The sequence below is a fragment of the Mustela lutreola genome, chromosome 7, assembly GCF_030435805.1.
Source record: "Mustela lutreola isolate mMusLut2 chromosome 7, mMusLut2.pri, whole genome shotgun sequence".
In the NCBI taxonomy this organism is placed as follows: Eukaryota; Metazoa; Chordata; class Mammalia; order Carnivora; family Mustelidae; genus Mustela; species Mustela lutreola.
In genome coordinates, this window is record NC_081296.1 from 89712041 (window position 1) to 89733127 (window position 21087).

At 39.8% G+C, this 21087-nt stretch overlaps 1 protein-coding gene across 5 annotated transcripts in view; it reads left to right on the top strand.

The window, feature by feature from the left end:
- Nucleotides 1–21087, top strand: part of NPAS3 (neuronal PAS domain protein 3) — an 845279-nt gene that overhangs the window by 604044 nt on the left and 220148 nt on the right. For all 5 annotated transcript variants that reach the window (XM_059181882.1, XM_059181877.1, XM_059181880.1 and 2 more), the window contains one exon: nucleotides 885–974. In XM_059181882.1, coding sequence (XP_059037865.1) covers nucleotides 885–974 — 90 coding nt within the window. The remainder of the gene's footprint in view (nucleotides 1–884; nucleotides 975–21087) is intronic.

A 21087-nucleotide genomic window follows, 5' to 3' on the forward strand; every position in this document is an offset into this window, starting at 1 on the left:
AAGTGAAGCAAAAGACATAAAGAGGATGGAGGGTAGAAAATGCACTTGGATTGCAAGAATTTGAAACAAATGTTCTCTCCATTGAGTGGTACATTGCAGTTGGGAGTCCGTGATGATCCGCACCACTTGTCAAACTGACAACATAACCCCCCATATAAAAAGTGGACAAAGGTTTCAGGAGTTAGAGATGATGCGTAGCTTCCTTCTCTGCCCACCCCCTTCCTTTTGTTTCCATTTCAGGAGCTGTAATAGACTCTAGATCTATCACAATAAAACTTAAGCGTAGAGTTTTGCAAAAAAGGATTACAGTTTGTAAGGTTTCAGCCTATAATCATTCACCCATAATGTATTGACTTTTCCTATTTGTTCTACCACAATAGGCACTGGGAGGGAGAAGGGTGTAATCCTTTATTAATTAGCAAATTATTGATGTCCACAGTAGTTCAAGTGGAGATTTTACTTGCTCTTCATAGAGGGACCCGTTTTTTTCCTTCTCGTTTCTTTACAGTTTCCGTTCCTGTTCAGCTATTTAATGGAGAATCTGGCTGATTTAATCTTTTAAACTACTGAATCCAAATAAATAAATAAATAAAGGCAACAGTTCATAAAATCATCCTGACCTGATTTTGTATATGAATATAATGTATCTTGATCAGAATGACAGAGACACAGGCAGATCCTGAATTAAGGAGAGCTCCTAGTCTTCATTCAGACCTTTTGTTTGTTCATTTACAGGGCGATAGTAGAATATCTTGGGACTTTTGTTAACCATGAAGAAAAACAGGGTCTTAAATTCAGTATGTGTTGCTTTGTGTCACATGCCCTATTAATTAAATCTCCATCATATGTTTATTAACTTAATTATATATTTATTTTTTCCGCAGTCCCTGGATGGCTTTGTATTTGCACTAAATCAAGAAGGAAAATTTTTGTACATTTCTGAAACCGTCTCCATCTACCTAGGCCTCTCACAAGTAAGTAAAATGACAATTTAGATTCTTGGCGGGGATTGTGAAGGCTCCTTCTGCCTTGTGCTTTTCCCTCTCCAATAGATATTCTGTTTAGCATGAATTATCAAATTTATTCTTTAATGCCTCTACTTGGCACTTCTTACAAAGTCAGTGGGAAAATTCTGTCCGTTCGGAACGTTCGGAACAAACTTGTGCTCCAAAACTTTAGCTCCCCCTCCCCCCAAGGATCATTATTAATTTATTGAGAACAAATGAAGTTTCTTCCCTCCGTTGTTTTGAACTTTGAAACCTCTGTGCCCGGTAGGAGAGGGACACACTAATGGTGCTTCCCTTGTGTCCTATTACTGGATGTTTATGGAGTACCCTGCATTATCCTGGGAGCTGACACAATGACAGGGAGTCATTTGGAGTCAAGAAATGCTGAAAGAGACCATTAAAATGTGTTGCAGGGAAGGTTCCAGCAAGGATATATTTTGCTGCCTTTGCAAATGCTTCCTAATGCTGAAAGACAATTTCATAAAATAAGATAGCCTTTCATGATGTGTGGTTTAATTACTTGCACGTGTCTGTCAGAGGTTGAAAAGAAAAGAAGATGGAGGCAGCTGGGGCAAGGAACAAGATCCTAGATGTTATTTCCTGATATTCCCCCTGGAACACACAAATTTCACTTCCGTCGGATTCAGGGACACGGGCTGCATCTACAGAGTGCCAAAATCCCCTGAAGAAAAGTTTTCAATTCCACTAATTATCCAGATGTGGTGTTCTTTTCTTTCCCCCATAAAAATGCTGAGCATCTGAATATCTGCGCCCATACAGGTGATTGACGGAGTTTGACCCTTTTCATCTGGTGGTTTGGCATAAGGAGAACACAGCCTTGGTGGGAGGGATTTTGTATGTTTATGATGATCTGCCAAGTTGGATAATCTACTTCTCATTCAGTTGTCCCTTGGAGCTAAAGATGGAGATAAGATTTGTCTCTCTCCTCTTAAGCAAGACCCACCCCAGACTCACTGCTTCCGAAAGTTGGCACCCCTCTAAGGAGGCATCCAGCATGGCTGGAACATTTTGGCTATTAGTGAGCTTGCTGGGTAAGAGCTAAATCAAGAAAGACATTGGGAAATAATAAAGAAAGATATTTGGCATTTGAGGCGGTTGGACGAGGAGGAGAAATGTTGCCAAATTTGATTATTTACTGTTGAGAATCTAAGCAAGGGTCCATTAACTCTTCCTTGAAGAACACGCAAGCTATTGGCTATAGTTTATAGAGAAATTCTATTGCATGTGGGTTTTAGCAAACCAAATAATAGAAACAGGGCTATGGTTAACTCGTCAGTATTCTTTCATCTTGTTGAAATCTCTGGTTTTGTCGTAGCCTTTCGTAGATCTTAATCCTTGTCTTAATCTGTTTGGGACGGAGTTTTTGAGAATCTCCAGTTTGGAAATGGGCGCACCGCCATGTTCGTTCGCACTGCTCAGAACTGGAAACACCACTGTTTGTTGTTCTGCAATGCCCATATTCGTCTGTTTTACGCAGAATATCCAACAAAGTTTAATAAGCCAGTGAAGAAGAAGGATGAATAATTAGTTTAAGCAGGTAAATGCTAATTAGGGAACTCCTGAAAAGCATCCATTATATACTAGCTCAAAACACATTTTACAGCCCTGGTTAGTGGTGTAATCCAAATTCTGTCAAGGCAACTGCATTTTCTGTAATTGAGATGTGTATGTTTGCTTTGCATAACAGATGGCTCTGTATGCTTAGACTGATAGCTAGGAAAATAATAATTGCATTATTCTGGCCAAAAGAATATTAGCTCTTGGGTTTTGGCCATTTCAGTCAGTCCTCCTGCCAGCACAGCATATGCACATATATGGATTGGATTTTCAAGGAAATTGATGCATCTGGAATAGTGTGGCCATCTGAAATATCATCTGTTCAAGAAAAATTTGGCTTTAACCCTGTGCTGGTTTCTCCTTAAAAGCAGTATATTTCACTGCTTTTCTACTGTAACATTAAGTCAATCTTTTCCTAAAATCTGAGACAAATAATTGAGGTTCCTGCAGAATAAAGCAGCTGTGTAGACATGGAACAGTAGTTGGCACCTTCTGGGCAGTCATTCCCTGCTATTTTATGTGATGGGTTTTAAAGTGTGTATCAATAGTCAGCATCTTGCCTTGTCTGGGAGCAAACTCTGGCCCCAGTGTCTCTCACCCTCCATGGTACATGTGTTCAGTGTCCCCAGCAAGGGTGGGACATGCAGGTAGAATCTATGAGGTACAGAGAGCTTCATTTGGAAGTGATGAAGGCTAAGTCACAAGGAAGTGATTTGCATATGCCAATGTAGGTGTTCAGCATTCAAAACCAAAGTTTATGAGTACTTCTGGGTTAACACGAAAATAATCCAACTAAGGGTATGGGATGTTTTTTAAATACCTAAAGAATGAGAAGGAAAAAAAAAATCTATGCCAATACTCTGGGAAAGAATTTCCAACCCAGTAAATGTTATGTTCTAAGTCCTAATAGGATCCTTGACATTCAACCCTTTTCAAATTTCTTCAGTGTCCTCTGACACTTGTAGGGGTACAGGGTCCTCACATAACACAGGGGGATGTGTTATGTAAAATGTGCTCAAAGTTATTTAATTAAGTACATTCTTAATCTTTTACACACACACTCTTAATTGAATGCAAACCAAACACTCTCTATGTGTCCTACAACTTTGGCTCAGAAGTTATTCCATCAAATTCTAGATGGAGATAAGGAGTCTATGAAATTATGGTCCCTCGGTTCCTTCTTAAATAGTTTTGTTAAATAAAGACAAAGCATAACTCATATCATCAAAGACTTACCCAGCGAAACTGTTGAGGAATATTGTGAGCACGTCAGCTTGTTAGAGCGTAGTTATATCTGCCTTTGTAACTCTCAAAATATTCCTTCCTCAGTTTTATTTTCCTTCAACATGTAAATAAATATGGTGGCTTTAAAGTGGCTTATGTTCAGGAAAGAATTAGGATGATATTTTGACTTGTGAGAAAACTAAGTAGAGAAACTTCTACTGAGCTCTGTTGGCATGGTGTGAATACAGAGACAGAGCGGATTTCTTCTCTACCCTCTGTTGAGTGTAACAGCTTCTGGTGTCCAGTGCGTGCATGTGGCGGTGATTCTCTCTGAAGTATTTTCATATTGTCATGATGATGGGAGGGAAGGGATCTGTGATGAGGTTCAAACCGCGTTGGGCAGCCCTTTTGACTTTGCCAGAGATATATATTTCATTCAACATCCAAGATGGGGTTTCAGGTTATAGAAATATGCACTGTTGGCTTGCTTCCCTAGCTAAAGATGATTCCCAACTACTCACTGTGAAGACATCTTAAAGAAAGAGCCCCAGATAGCGATACTGAGTTTGATTTGTGTGGGGATTAAATGCCTTCTTATACGTGGTGATAACATTCAGAGCTGCTAAAAACTAACTCTACTTTGTAGCTATCATGGAATAAGCATAAGTGGAAATGAAGAAAGAAAACAGTCTATTCCCTAGAACTGAAAATGTAATAATGATACATAGTAGGATTTTAAGAAACCTCTTCCGGGGTGTAAGGGACATAATCACCAAAGGATCCAAAAGAGACTTTTTATGATAAATAAAAAAAGTTTCTAGTTTGATATAGGACTTAGAGAAATATTCATTCATTGGCTTATACCCTCCTGTTTCCACAAATGCATAGAATAAATGCATAAATAAAAAATAATTGCACACAAAAAAATTAAAAACAGATAATTGCACAATATAGCCACGGTATAAGGAAAGAAAAGGTAAAATTAAGTCATTTTTTATCGCATAGTAGGCAAACACAATAGAGGCTCTAAAAAAGGATATAAGTAGTCTGATAAAGCCTCACATTTAGCAGTGAGCTCCCTGGTAACCAAAGCAAAGAGGGAAATACAGCCATTCTTCAAAAAATAAGGAAGCATTGCTTCTTAAGGAAAGCAAAGTTTTTCTGGGGCTGTAGTATAAAAATGAATCTCAAATATAATCTCTGTAGAGGTCAATATATGGATTATGACATATGGATTTGCTTCTGTTGGAGTTCACATTCAGAGCAAAGCTGTATTGACCTTGTAACCAAGATGAACGAACATATTGCAAATCTCATAAGCAGACAGGAGACTCTTCCCCCTCCCCAGACGTTAGTATGCTAAAGATCATTCTGCAAGTCATTTTCTGACATCCAGGCCTCATAATAGCTTTGACTAGTTTGATGGTTTATATGCTTGTATAAATCAGCTTTCCCTCATCCATACACAAACCCTGCATTTTCTCTTAACTACTGATGAGAAGTTTAACAGTACAGTTGCCGGAGGCAGAGGACATGGGTCTCAGTTAAACAGAGGATGAAAAAGGACTTGTAGTTTTTGAAAACATTTTTCTTTGAAAGTGGGATGAGAAATGATGATTCTGATACACACCTGTGCCAGCAAAATGTTTTCAATTTAACATAGAGTCTTATTTAAAATAAAATGGGATCTAGAGCAAACTGGGAAATTAACAGATTTTTACACGGTGATATCATTAGAAAATACCCTGCAGCCAGCTAACCACTCTCTTGAGATGCTTCCTAATCTCGCCCCAACCGCCTCCAGTGCCAGCTTGCCCGACACTTCTCACCCAGTCCCCATCCTGGTGGAAGATACATCCTTGTTGTCATAAGCCCTCCGGAAAGTAGCCACAGACAAGCTTACAAATTGGCTTGTTTCAAGGCAGCTTGCTGAAAGGGGCAGGGTGGTCGCAGACAGAAGGGCTAATAAGAGGTGAAAGTGAAAAGGGGTAAATGATTGTTTTGAATTTAGTCTTTTTTTTTTTTTTTTTTTTTTTTGGCCCTGCAGATACATTTACCACCAACTCCTTTCCCCATCCTGTTGTTGTTCATCCCCATACTCTAGATTTCTCTGCATTTGTTATATAGAATGGCAAATAAAATTACAGCTACAGCACACAAGTACAAGGTCAAATAAATGACAGAGCTCAGTCTATTTGTGAAGCTATTCTGAAAGGGAACCATGGTGCCAAATGTGGTTTATTTGAATAATAAAGAAGAATTAGATTCCCCTGATAACTTGGCCGAGGGCCAATAAATCACTGGAGGTTAAAGATGCTTTGCAACTGCCATGTCTTTCTTTTGCTTTTCCAAAGTGCACCCTCAACTCTTCCGTTCTCCCTTTTTCAATGCAAATCAAGTTGAGGTTAGTATGTGGTTAATATTCTCGCTTCCATGTTTAAAAAAGACATATATATATGTATATATTGCTTTAGTAGGATGAAAAAAGGAAGACACAGCTTTCCTTACAAGTTATTACTCTTGTTTGCATCATCACTTCCTAGATAGCTGGAATATAAAGACAAAAAGGTATTATTTCAATACAGCACGGGGCTTATGATAATGGGGCCACGTGTTAGGGTTTTGGGGGTTGGTGTTCTAATTTTAGACAATACTGAGATAACTGGGGTTCCTTGAATAAAGGAATACATGTAGCCTTCGGAAGATTGCTTTGTGACCCCCCGTTAAAGGCTTTCAAGTGGCTATACCTCAACTTAAAAAAAAAAAAAAAGAGAGAGTGAAAAAGAAAAATGTGTAATTTTCCGCAGCTTCTGTGTGTGTGTGTGTGTGTGTTTCCCCCCGCAAGTCTGCATTTTTCTCCTGTTCTAATCATAAAAAGTTCATCACTTCTTGGTGTAACAAAGAAAAATGCCCTTTTGAATGTGGAAGCTCTGAGGGTTTAGAGACTATTGAGAAAATATAAGTATCAAAATAATTCAGAAACAGTACAAGGCCCAGTGGCACATTATCAATTTACAACATTTAAATTGATAAATGCTTGGTGGTGAAGGCCTACAAGGGCACTTTGAAAAGCAAATAGCGACCTGGTGAAGAAATTGATTTTTCCCCCCCGAAAATGACTGCATGATGCATCATTTGACTGCATGCTGTCCGAGTGCTTGACAGAGATAATCTCAGCAATCCCACGGGTGACCTTATCGTTCTCACCAGGGCAACTGTGTCTACGTTCTGACTTTGTGCATGTCAAGGTTCCTCCCGGCAGGATCCTTGGGGGAAAAAGTTCCTCTGTTCGATCCAGATATTGAACTGCTCCGTATTCCCCCTTTTCCTTCCACCCCACCCTCCCGAATAGGCAAACACGCCTCTTTATTTCATCCATAATTATGAATGAGGCAGGCAGAGCACAGCAGCTCTGCACTCTGTGTCTTCGTGGAAGCCATCTTCCTACCTTTTAGGTCACAGAGTACCCGGTGAGAACTTGCATTAGTGGGGATCTTTTTATCAGAAAGAGGAGGAACATTTCCTCATGTTCCTCTCTGGGGCTTTCCCCATCTTTAGCAAAACTGGAAAAAGTCAGACGGTTCCTTTTTCCTTGCACTTGCAAGGTTTGGGTTTTTTGTTTTCTGGGGGGCGTTTTTGGTTTTTTGGGTTTGTTGTTGTTGTTGTTTTTATTCCCTCCCCCGCCTCCCCCCTCCCCTCCCCCCTGCCCGGTCTCGACACAGAAAGCATCAGAAACTGTTTTAATCTACACCCTTTAGTTTTTCCTAATGTTGTTTCCTCACCCTCCAGGAACTTGAGGTGTTTCTCTGGTTACTTGAAAATTATGTAATCCTGATATAAGGCCCAGATCAGGCGTCCCCCTGTACTATGGGGCTTTGCCTCCCAGTGGCAGTCTCTGATGTGCTGATTCGATGTGATCCGTGAGGCTTCCTCAGGACCACTGGTGTTTACAAAATATTTTTTTTTTCTGCCAAAGAGGAATGATTGACCATTTTTTATGCCTCAAATTTTTCTGTTATTATATACAGTTGTGTGTGTGTGTGAGTGCACGCACGCACGCACCCACGCCTGTCTATGTATCAGTAATCTTCCTGCTACTCGGCTTGTCGCTGGTAATTACAATTCTTGATTAGCCACTTCTTGAAAGCAGCAAATACCCTGCCTGGCTTGGCACCCTCCAGCTACGGTCCCCACTGGCTTTGACACCCTCAGTTCACCACATTCAACCCCTTTTACCTCCTTCTTTCATCCACAACATTAATTCTGAGTGAACAAGACGTGCTTCCTTGCTTTTGACAAGATTTGCTGCAGTCTCATGCGACAAAAACCCAACACTCATTCCAGATTCAGAAAGTAGGATTTATAACAGCATTTTAATTTAATGTTGGATGTCGAACATATAAAGAGATCACAGTAGTACTAGAGCTGAAAATTGATGCCTTTTTTATTAGTGTCCTCTCAGAAGTGGGTGAGACGCTGCTTGTGCAGTGGAGCACAGAACAGCACAGTCAGATGAATGAGGATATGCTATCTGCAAGGAATCATATTTCAAGCCACTGTCGGCCTCTATTGATGTGCTCAGAGTTGAAAGGTTATGCTAGTAAATGCCATCCGAATTTCCAGCATTAGAAATCGGTAGAATCATCTGCTGGCTGTCACTTTATGCTCCGCCGAAATGCGCTGCATGGGGATGTTTTACTTATTTTAACTCGAAATTAATTTCTTATTACTGGAGCATTTCTTTCTTACTCTCTGGCGTGCATTCATCAGTCCCCAAAGGGGACCGATTTTTACCAGGCCTTCCAAGTAAACCCAGATCTCTGAAGGAAAATGAAGGAAAGCTGGAAAACATACATGAGAATTACACTCCTCTTGTTTATTCCTTTGAACATATTTTACCAGGCCCTGAGACTAAAACACAGAAAGTCTTGTCTGCAAAAGGGAAGGCTTGTCTAGTTAGACTGTATCTCAGCACTGTGAGACAATAAGACATAGGCTCGCCATCTTCAGATGTATGATTTGAAGACCTTTTCCATGGCTCCTTAATTTCTGGAGGTGGTGTGATCAAGAGAAAAAAAAAAAAAAAGAAAGCGTCTTCATTTCGTGGGCTTGGGAAACGTAAAAGCAGAAAACAATACTTTTTGAGGAGCTAGCTTGTTTTATTTGCATGGATAAAATGGTGTTTTCACTCTTGCTTTGAAAGTAGAGAGCTGAGCAAAAGTGAGATGGAGAAGAAAATTTAGTCATCATTCTAAGTCTGTAATTTATTCATTTTTAAATAATGAAATGGTGTTTTTCTGAATTAACCCATGTATTATTCATGCAGGCGTTGGCAATGTAATATCCCCGGTTTTCTGGAAAGCAATGTACATTTCTTTGCCTGACAAGCAGTATTTTCTATATGGTATTAATTTAATGGCTTATTTTATTATGCAAAGTTGGAAAGTAAAGATAATTTCTGTCTATAATGTGGTGCTTACATAGGCAATATATGCAAAATAATACCTCCACACCCAAACCAGCTCTCCTTCCTCACTTAGCCTGGACCCTGTGAGACTGATGAGCGAAGGCACACTGCTCATATGAAGAATAAGAAATAACTTGACCTCTTGGGAAGGAGGTCATGGAATCGTTAAATTCATGTGAAATCCAAATTTCATTTCTACACACACACATTCAATCTATATTGGGTTTTAGCTCTTACATAAGAAGACATGGTTTTCATGACAGGGGTAACATGGCAACAATTTCAGTGATAATTTCAGTTGGAATATAATAAGGAAATTGACTTTAGGTTTTTGCATAAGTTCTAGAACTAGGCTGATAACCTGAAAATCGATGCCAGTTTCAGACAACAAATGCCCTGTGGCTTTTATCCTTCTTCTTTTCTTAGTCCCCCTTGGACGACTGTCCAAAGAGGCAATCGCTTTCTCCTAAGTAGTCATGATTTAGAGCATCTTTTTGATGTACATGCCTGTGTACATATAGGAAGGTATCCATTGCTTTCTTTCTGATAGGACTTTTTATGCCTACTGCATTTTTGTCTACTGATAGAAATAATTTCCTAAGTGATTCACTAAAACAACAAACCGGGTTGCCCTTTGGGTGTCTCCTCCCCTTTCAGCATCCTACAACTGTAAAGTTACCACCTTCGGTAATGAACAAACCTTCCTCTGATGTTGTTCATTTGTACTAGGCTGGCAGATGAAATCTGTTACTTTCAATAACTGTGCAAACTTTTTGAGGGCAGGAGGAACTTTTCCCTGGGAAGGAAAAAAAGCAGTTTGGGATTGGATTTTTTTCAGGGCAACTTCAGGCCCTTAGCAGAGGGGACAAAAAAATACCTGGGCACCAGGTGTGGCATTTCGTAGATCTTAGAAGTCTGTCGGTAATTCAGCATTTGAATTCAGGGAAAGAACCAGACATTCCATTTAGTTTTTCTTTTACATTTTGGAGAAGCAAGCTGTGTATCAAGCAGCCTCCTCCCTTTTGGACTTTCTGCCCAATAGGAGCCTTGTTTTAGAACCACAGGCAGTCCCTTTTAGTAATGCTTTGCCAAGGAAACAATAGAAGATCGTCTCTCGATTAGGAAAGAGCCATGGCTTTAAGGAGCATAAAGACATACATGAAACTCTGAGCTTTATTATTGCTCTGTAGTCTGGCTGGACTTTTGGGTGTTTGTTCTTATTATATTTTTATTATATGTTTAGATCTGGTTCATCAAAGTCCCTAATTGTTAAACTTGATACTTTGGGGAGCTTAAAAAACATTTGCACTGAATGTGCTTGTCTGTATATAGGAGAAACGCCGAGAAATGCTTCCAGAGAACAGGAATGGTAGCATTAGCTAGTTCTGGTCCTTTCCCATAAAATATACTGGCTTGTTTTCTTTTAAGAAATGTTGAGGCTAGCAAAACTGCTAAGTGACAAAATAAAAATTATTTGTATTGCAAGGTGCTCCTGTAAGTGATGAGTTTCTTTCTTGCTTTTAAGGGTCTCTGCAAAGAATCATTATCTCCTTGGCAGAATCTAAATGGAGGCGGGGTGGAGGGGAGAAGTAATGGAAAGAGAGAGGCCCCAAAATTCAAAGTGTTCAGAGGCATTCCACTTTAAGATCCTCAAAAATGACTATGTAGAAAATGGGATTCTGTTGGCAGACCACTTGTTAAGAACAAGAAGGGCTCACCATTCCTAGAAAGAATGGGGATAAAACTCAGTCGCCCAGTGTGATAGGAGGGTTGTTTGCAACCCCCTGTCCAGATGAGGGGAACACGATGAGACCATGCACTCTAGCTGGCCAGGATCACTTTGAGTCGCTGTTCACCAGAAGCTTAGCATGCTTATGATGTCCTGTCTGTCTATCTGTGGGAATGACAAAAGTCTGCACATCCCTCAGGCTAGAAGATGTAAATTAGAGGAAAATAAGAGGTGAGACTAGGAACCAATTCCCTGAACTTAAAAAAAAAAGAAAGAAAGAAAAGAAAAGAGAGAAAAGATAAAAGAAAAAAACATAATTTTTCCAGTTCATTAATTAAAATTGACATTGCAGGGTTTGCAAAGACCAGGAAACGACTGTGCCATTTCACTACATTTCAAAACCTTTTCACTTGAGCAGACAAGTAAATCATGCAATTACGGGGACTCATTCAACTCTTTAGTAAAAACACAGGCCTGCAACCTTGGGTGTAAAATACATTGAAATTAGAAGAGTTGAACTGAAGATATTTCTAAAATGTCACAACTGCTCCATGACACTGGATGATATGTTTATCCATTCATTATCACCGAGAACACCTGGGGCGGTGCTCAGGAAATCAGATAGTGCCTTTTAAAATAATTATAAAAGAAGCCTAGATTAGCAAGCTGAGGGAAAAACAGACAATCCTGAATCACGATGTTACTAATTCTGATCTGTTTGGGGGCATCAGCTTCCAAGTCACAACAGTGTAATAACTGAGTGCAACCGTCAGCAGCACTGAGGAGAGAGAGTGCCAAGTACGACTCTTTCTAAAAAGCACATGTAAGTGGGTAGAAGAAGAATAAATGAAACAAGATGGGATTGGGAGGGAGACAAACCATAAGTGACTCTTAATCTCACAAAACAAACTGAGGGTTGCCGGGGCGAGGGGGTTTGGGAGAAGGGGTTGGGATTATGGACATTGGGGAGGGTATGTGATTTGGTGAGTGCTGTGAAGTGTGTAAACCTGGTGATTCACAGACCTGTACCCCTGGGGATAAAAATATATGTTTATAAAAAATTTAAAAAAAAATTAAAAAATTATAAAAAAATAAATAAATAAATAAATAAAAAGCACATGTTTTCCTGGAGATGAAATCCCAAGCATTCATTTTCTGTTTACAGAATGAAACACCATGTCCACCAAGGGTGATTCTATTGTCAGTTTCTGGCTTGATCTTTTTTGTCTAATGGCCATTTGGTGTTTGGAGAGGCCAGAGAAGGCACTCTGGACTGCGATCCCAGATACCTGGTTCTGGGCAGGCCTCGGCTGCTCATCAGGGCGGTGACCTTCAAGAAGGCCCGGATCTTCATTCCTCTTAAGTGTGAAATGAACGGGCGATTTCTCAGACTCCTTCTTCTTTAAAACCTGTGCTCTGAAATTCATTCAACACTGGACATTTTCTCCTAAGCACGAGGGTAGGGGCGGAGGAGGGGAGGCTGGGAGAAGTAGGCTATTTTATTTTTAACCTTCAAAGGAATTTAGTTGAGCAGATGCTACCCCGAACTAGTCAGAGTAGGAAAGAAATAATATGGCTTTTAAAGGGCACATCTAGCATATCTACTGGGGTAAAGTAATTCTGGCAATGCTTCAAAGGATATAACTTTTGATGGTAAAGTAGGTAGGCTATGGAATGAAATCACATATGGCAGGCTGTCAAAGTCTCCTACACTTTCAGTACATTTATATAAGTGCAAATGGAGGCTGTGTAGATGGAGCAATTTCCTGCTAAGACTGCTCTCAGATTATCTGATATTATTTGACTAAATTATCTCTGTAGAAGCCGAGGACAACTTTTATGATCAAATATTTTGAAATTAGTTTTCCTCGTTGGCAGATTATCTGAAATATGAATTGCTCTCGTTCGAGCACTTGAAATTGAAAGGCTTTGGTAATAGCAATTATAGAAAAACAAGGGTACTGAAGTGCTGTATATCCTGCTGAAGGGGATATGTTTATAGGTCAGTGATGTCAATAACGGTATTTCTCCCGGATACCTCAGCGCTACCCTTTTATTCTGGGCCAGTTCAAAGGACAGACTGACTTTCTCTTTAACCAGGGTATTTAGTTTTTGAGGATGAATAGTGATTTCATTGACTCTGGACATTTAAACACAATCAATTCATATTTGTTACATTTCCCAAACCTTTCCAAAGGCGTCTGAGGATCTAAAGAGTGTGAACGCACTGAAAATGGATAGAAGTCTAAATAATTCTGAGCTATGGTTATCTGTACGGTTGACGTGTGTGCCTCTGGTGTCTTCTCTGTGAAGCTTTTTATATCACTCTGTGGACCTGCTCTGCTCACATTTATAGCTTCACAATGAAGAGTGACTCTAAATATCCTTTATAAAGCCCTTACCAGTGCCAGGCATTGTTCTGAGCACTTTCCTATGATTAAAGTTTGTAATCCTAACCATAATAACTATCCGTATTTTATAGATAAGAAAACAGAGGCTCAGAGAAGTCAAACAACATGCCCAAGGTCATACCTCTAGGAAGTGGTGGAACTTGCACTTAAACCCATCCCACTTTACCCCAAAGCACTCACTATTAACTGATATTGCCAGCTGCCTCTGGAAAGTTTTAGGTAATTAACAAGTAGAAGGATTCCAGGTTTATGGGTTAAGAGAAACTGAGACATGGAGCAATTAAGCATCCTGCTCAGAACCATAAAATAGTTATTCCCACAATGCCACTGTATATAAATGAACTTCTAGAAACATTGGTAAAGTTATAGAGATCTGTCCAAAAATTCTGATGTCTGACATTATTGGAACTATTCCAGGATTCAGTAGCAGGGCCCAGTAATCAATAATAAGGGTCTAAACCCAAGAGACCCGTGACATTTGCCACACATTTAATGTACATTCACTCATGCCAGCATTCAGCTAAAACTGAGTGACGCACAGGTGTCCAAAACTGTGCTCAAAACTGATGTTATCCAACACGGTTCCTGTCTTCAAGGACCTGGTGTCTTCAAGATGCCATAGACATGGCACCCAACTTGCAGTTACCTGTAGAGAGACGATGGCAAAAATATTAATGAATAATGAATGTCACGCGTTAACAATAAAGAGATGCACTACAGACCACAACAGAGATTGAAGATGACTAACTGCATGGAGAAGTTTGAAAATGATTTTCCACCAAGAATTATTTTTAGCCTGGGCCTTATTGGACATTTTCCACATGGACAAGTGGCAGGTGGTATTCCAGGCCAAGGGAGGCATATTTGCAAAGTCATTTCTTGTGGCAAGAGATGAGTCTGGAAGGTGAGGACAGTGACAAATTGGAAAGGGTGTTCTAGGAAACTACAGAAATTGGACTTTCTGCTTTAAACCCTGGGGAGCCTTAAAGTGTTTTAAAGGGAAAAGTGGAATGGTAGATCTGTGCTTCAGGAAAAAAAAAAAAATTATTCAGGCAAAAAAAAAAAAAATTAAAAGATAGGTGGCATCTTCCAATTAAGTACGAAAATTTAATAATTTAGTATTTACTAAAATATAAATAAATAATTTAATAAAATGTCAAGGGAGAGTGAAAAAATGAATCACAATAGGACGTGTCAATGGACATAAAGAGAAGGGGATGGATTTCAGAAGCCCTTTTCGGATAAGATCTAAGCTTTGGTGATCGGTCAGATGTGGTAGAAAACAGGGAGGAAGTGTTTTTCTAAAACATTGTTCCAATTTCGGGATGTAGTGTTTGAGAAAGTCGTAGGACATCTGTTGGATAAATAGGCTTTAGGGCTAGAGAGAATGGGTTTAAAGTTGCAAACTGGGAAATAGTTAGCATATACATTGTACCTGTACCCAAAAGAGGTGGATAAGATTATGAGGGTTCTTGAATTTGCAGTTCAAGGAGGAAGTTGGGACCACTGGGAAAGGAATTTTGAGAAGATTCCAATTTACAGACAGGCAGAAGAAGAGAAGGTAACCTATAAAATAAAGTACAAATTATCAGAAAGTGACCTAGAGAGTCCCTTCCCTCAAGAAGACTCTAGAAGTTGTGATTAGGAAGGTCAAAGAAAAAGACATTTTTCAGAAAGGCTGTGATCGTGTGCCCAAATGTTAGGTAATATGAGGACTGGGAAAAGCCATTGTATCCATCAGTTAGAAGATTACTAGTGATGGGAATGTTGTCACTGACACCACGAAGGTTGAAGGTTGTACGATGTACAAATACACTGAGTTGTGTTAACCTCTCTTCAAGCAGTTAAGAGGTAAAAAGTTTGCATAGGAGAAGGGGAAGGTGCAAAGTACTTTGAGGGAGACATAGGGCTGATAGATCTCATTTTTAGGCTTAGATGACTTTAACTTTAGGTTGAGAAGCTGGACATGTAGAAAAGATATATTAAAGATTCAGAAGAGAGATCATCTTTGGACCCAGGTCTCAAAATGATAAGCTTAGTGCTGTGAAGGCCTTCCATGAATCTGAGAAATAGAGAACTATTTCTTTTCTGCTGGAGAGAAGTTGGGGAATGCAGTTTGGAGGTAGAAGTGGGGAAGGAGAGAGATCAGTTGCAGAGGAATCGACAGTGTTGCTCACTGGGTAAAGGTGAAGCCAGAAAAAGACAATGTAGTTGCTTTTGGTGGGATTGATCAACTTTGGTCCATCCATTCAGGGGTGCAACTGACAGATGTAAGAAGTACCAGTGATACCAGCTCTAAGAAAGATCAAAGCAGGAAAGGCCAGTCATAGGTCAAGGTCAGGGTAATTAACTCCCTTTTCTGTCAAACCTGATGATGGTATCACCCATGAGCCAAAAATCCTAGGACATTCTGGAAGGAGAATGGGCCAATACCTTGTGCAATTGACTAGCACCATTTAAAGTAGCTTATTGGGCACCAGTGTGGTCTGCCAGTTCTGATGATTCCACTTGGAATTGATGATGAGGTCCACAAAGGATATAAGAAGCCAAGATCCAGGGATGTATTCATTCCTTTCCCTACTAACATCTAATAATTTGTATAGAAAGGGAAAAAATGGAGAAAGTATTTTCTGTAATATTTTTAACTTTGAAAACCCATCTTTGCTTCTTCCTTTTCTGCTTCCCTTAAATCACATATGAGCAGCCCATATGATGGGAGATTCTGTAAGTCTCTCTTTGACTTTGTATGATTTCCAATGGTCTTTCACATTCTCTATGAATACCGAGGCTCCCACATTCCTATTCTGTTCATCTGTTCCTCCATCCAATCAGTATATGATTGGTAAAAAGAATATCTCATGGAGGTACAAGGTCTGAGAACATTACAGTCCTTCACTGAGCTCTTGGTGAAGGAAGTGATTTGTTTGTTTTGTTGTTGGGAATTTATTTCATGATGGAAGGGGGAATAAAAAAAGCCTTTGGGCTTTAAAAATCTATTTCTGGTTGTTCTTTTTAATTGTCACTGCTTATAAAATAGAAAGCTGTTTAATAATTGTAACTAGAATTCTTACATCTACCATAGTGATGATTTGGTTCATGTCAGAGTTGGTGACAGAGAAAATATAAATTCAAAATCTGGAGAACATGTCTCAATCCTGCTTTTTGTTTCTTGAGAAAGAGAATAAAGTCAAAGGGAATAAAGAGAGAGTGGAGATTAAGAAGGAATAAATATGTTACTGTTAGTCGCTGACCCCCCACACTGCTTATAGCTCACCTTAACCCTTGGTTTGCCAAGTACCAAGCCCTGGCGAACTGGCATTTAGCAGATCTTTAAATGGAATGTGTAAAGTAAGCCATGAGACCTGCCCGCTTGCAAAAGTGGGCCTATTAAATGAAACAAATGCCATCCATGTCTGTTTCCAGCTGAGGTTATAATGTGTGGGGTGGTCGTGAGAGCCAGATTCCCCTTGCCTTCACTGCCATAAACCACACAGTTTATAGTACCATATGAATTTGTAGAGCTGATTGTTTTATTATATTTGAGTGTAAATTTTTCATCCCTTTCAGTTCTACCACCATTCTCTGAGAATACAGGTTTTGTGCTGATACGATGTTTCCCACCTCTAGGCATGGCCTAGCCCTACTACTGACTGTAATTTACTTTTTGGTGTCTGTCGCCTTAAGCTTGCCTTCTGACTAGCTTGTTGAATGATGTGCTAATCCATTATATTTTTCAGACAAGTGTATCGACCAGTATAAACAGACTGGAGGGCACAAACCTAAATGAAAGCTATACTTCCCTGAATCATTTAAAAAGCCCTGCTTGGTGGCAGTGCGAAATAACTTGGCTCTGTACATTAAGTAAAGGGGAGGGAGATCTCAATAAATAAAACAAAAACATTGAAATATCCCTGCCGGCAGGAGCTTAATCCAAGTCTCAAATGTTCACCTTTATTCCCCTCTATTTTTTTTTTTTAACATGATGATTGGAAAGGGCCACTTGCCAATGCCCTCTTGTGATACAAATCGAGAGTGAAACACAGCATTCAGCACCTCCTGCCACTGGTGAGCCTTCCTACCCCAACCCCCTGTCTTTCACTTGAAGTCCCTTGTATCACCACAGCCCTGCTTATGCAAATAAACAGCAGAGTGCAGGCACTCCGAGGAATTTCAGTAGAAAAAGGAAGCCTTAGCTCAGCCCCTCCTGAGTCTCTCCCCTTATAAGATTTGTGGGAATGGATCACCCAATGGGTTGGGGGAAAATAAGTTTCAAATTAATCTTCCTAAGAAAGAAGAAAAAAAAAAAAAGTCAGCTGAACCTAAGCCCTTCGATTTATAAGACCAAAGCCATGAGGTAAAGATTTGCTTGTTGCCATGTGAGTTGAGATCCGGTAGCTGGTGAAACTTTCGGTCGGTACACTCACATTTAGCCTGGCGCCGAGCAACATTTTGGAAAAAGGTGTTCTTCAACTGAAAATACAGCACAACCAAAGAAAAACAATTCCCTGATGATAAACAAGGGCTCGTTTTTTTTCTGACACCTTTGATGCCTGTTTACTTTTACAAAGAGTTGTACTGGGAATTACTCATAGCTCTTCAGGTTACCAGTATAAAAAATATCAACCCATTCTTCCCGGATCTCTTGCTCTGCTTCCTGAGGTGTGTGAGGTGTACTGTGTATTTTTCACATTTGATCTATTGTTAGTGGCCAGATGCAGACCCTGATAGACCCTTCAGTCTGCAGAGAGAGGGTGGGGGGTCTCAGAACACATTCCTGAACCTCTCACTGGATGGTCACGTCATCGTGTAAGACTAAGTATGAGGCTTCGATGTCCATTTGACAACGAAGAAGTGAAAAGTACCAGGAATGAATCGGCCAAGGTCATAGAGCTAATAAGTAGCTTCATCTCTGACTTCCCACTTCTTTTCTCGGAGGTACCAACCAGTGCTGAGATTTTTACTCTCCTGCCAGGGAGGGGAGGCCAAGTTGAGTGTGCCAGGATCTCTCTGTCCTTATACTGATGTTGCAGATGCTGCCATGCCATCAACAACCCAGCCCCCAAAGAGCTTTACTCTTTGGGGGGATAGAGGAAATTAAAACGTTGTTGAACAAGAATGTTTGTGGTGACCCTAAGCCATAGCCCTTATGACAGCTTAAAATTCCAAAAGCCTGCACATGCACGGACCTGTATAAGGAGAATCAGTGAATAAATCCTTCCTTCAATTCCAAAAGCAAATAAAAGGACCCTTTGTGGCCACACACAACACTTCTTTGATCTCTGGTGCAGCATCTCTCAGCTTTGTGCCAATTTTAAACATACTATACAGAGTTTGAAATTCATTTCTGGGCCTCAGACAGCCTGTTGGGTCAGCATGTTCTTTCTGGGCATTTCCAAAAGAAATTACTGCCCACAGCTCTCTTTGCTGTTTTGAGAGTCCTAAACTCATTCTTCCTTTGCCTCCTCCTCACGTCATAAGTCGGAGGGACTACCCCTGGCCAATAGGGCTTGATAAATGATATATTTATCAAGGGCACTGAATAAGTATTTATTGACTGACTGACTGGATGAATATTCTCCAATTTCCACAGAGTATTTTGCCCAGATGAATAATCCCTTGTTCAGGGGTTTTCTAATGAGACTATCAATTCTGAACTTTGTATCAATCTTCCTCTTGAATGGACCAAGGGGAGGCATGACTAGGATCACTTGTAGTTTAGGAAGATGGGTTTGATAGGCCCAACCTACTCATCATCTAATCAAACCATAGGAAAAAAAACAACAGCTCTCTTTCCTCACAGAACAACACATTCACCTAATGAAGGTAGTTCACACATAATCAGCATCAACATAGCAAGAAGTGGGAATGAACTTAAATTTATCGAGAAGACTGTGTTCCAGGCTCAGTGTTAGTAGCAGGATCATTAATAGCAGCAGCAAGTTCTGTCTGTTTGAGCAAAAGGTATATGCCAGAAACTACACTAAACCCTCCATATGTGATTTCTCAGTTAGTCGCAAAAATGCTATGAGATAGTTTCTACCAACAATAACAATTTCATCATCCCCATTTTATCCAGAGTAACCAGTACCAGATAGACAGCTCTAACTTCTCTGATGAGAAGGTGAGGCTATTGGGGCAGGCTTTATGGGGAGATTGAATCTCAGGTCATGTCTTAAATATAAGTCCCCTTATCTGTACATTTCAGTAATTCAGACTTCATACCAAAATGAGTAAGCAAGTACACCAAGAAATCTCTTTGGGATTGAAATAATAAACCTTTACAATCAGAGAAGCGCCGTATTTTGTTGGATGATTTGGGCTGGGCAGTTGAATGATCTGTAGAATCTCATTATGTGACTTGACAGATTTCATATCTCAGTTCCTTGGTATTTTCACCTGTAAAACAAGAATAATTACTTAGGCTCTCTATATATTATAATGAGAGACGATAAAGATTGATGAAATATAGATGCATAGAATGAAGAATTCAGAATAAATGTACTCCTGAGTTCGTAGATACGCTCTTACTAATAATGGAATTGTCTTATTCAGAAATAGTTTCCCTATTTGGTTGTACATTTAATTATGAGTCATCTTTTTCTCCCTCCTTCAACCAACATATATTAGACATCTACTCAGTGACACTATGGAGAATAAAAAGAGAAGTCTTGGTCTCAAAGTTTAAAAACTAAATAATAAAATATGTTCCTTGATTTTTTTGAAAGATGCCCAAGTTGGTAATAAAGCTCTTGTTGTATCTCCATGAAGCCAAACATCGAGGAAAAATAGAAAATTTCAAGCAGTAATACAGATGTTTCAAAACATCTGGATGTTTGCTCTCCTGTAGATTTGCCGTATGGATCTCCTACAAAGCTCTTCCGTTTTAGTTCAGGCTTTCATAATTAATTTGAAGTTCTATTTTTGTGCTCTGTAGACCAACTATTTTACAAAAATCCCTTTGTCCATCATAAAATATTCACCTTTTTTTTGTACTTGATTGTCTTCAAGCTACAGTCGCAATGTTTATAAAGCCACATGTTATGTTTAGTGATAGATTTTTATATAAAATATATCTTATATAATATAAAATGTTCTAGGATTTGGCCATGAGACAAAGTGGGTAGTGCTCAAGGGGCTGGTGCTCAAGCCTACCGGGAGTAGGCGTCCTGGATAGAGATCTCAGACCAACCCATTCTCTCTTTGAGCAAAAGGCAGAAGCTGCCAAAGATTTGATGTAAAAACTGGTATCTCAGATATGTCAGATAAAAAAAAAAAATCATTGTTTGCGGTGAACCTAATCCTATGCTTAATAATTTTCTTCTAAAATGACTCCAGGGCAGAAAGGGGAAAGGGAAATAATTATAGGGAACTGAGAGAGGCCAGATGGCAGATGTGTTTGAAAGGCCTGACAGTGACCTGTGGGCTTTCGATGCCGGAGAACCTCCCACCTCCCGGCCACCCCAGCCTACAGACTTGCAGTCCTGGTAGTTACCCTCAGTACCCGCGGGGCAGAGCAGAACCAGGTGTGGCTGCCCGCTGCCTCATTGCCTTGCAACCGAGAAAATCATCTTCATGACGATAAAACAAAATGGCTCAGCTCACTCTAAGTTTTCTTAGAAAAAAAAAAAAATCTCATTTTTATTCATACCTGCTAGGAGCCCCAACTCTGGC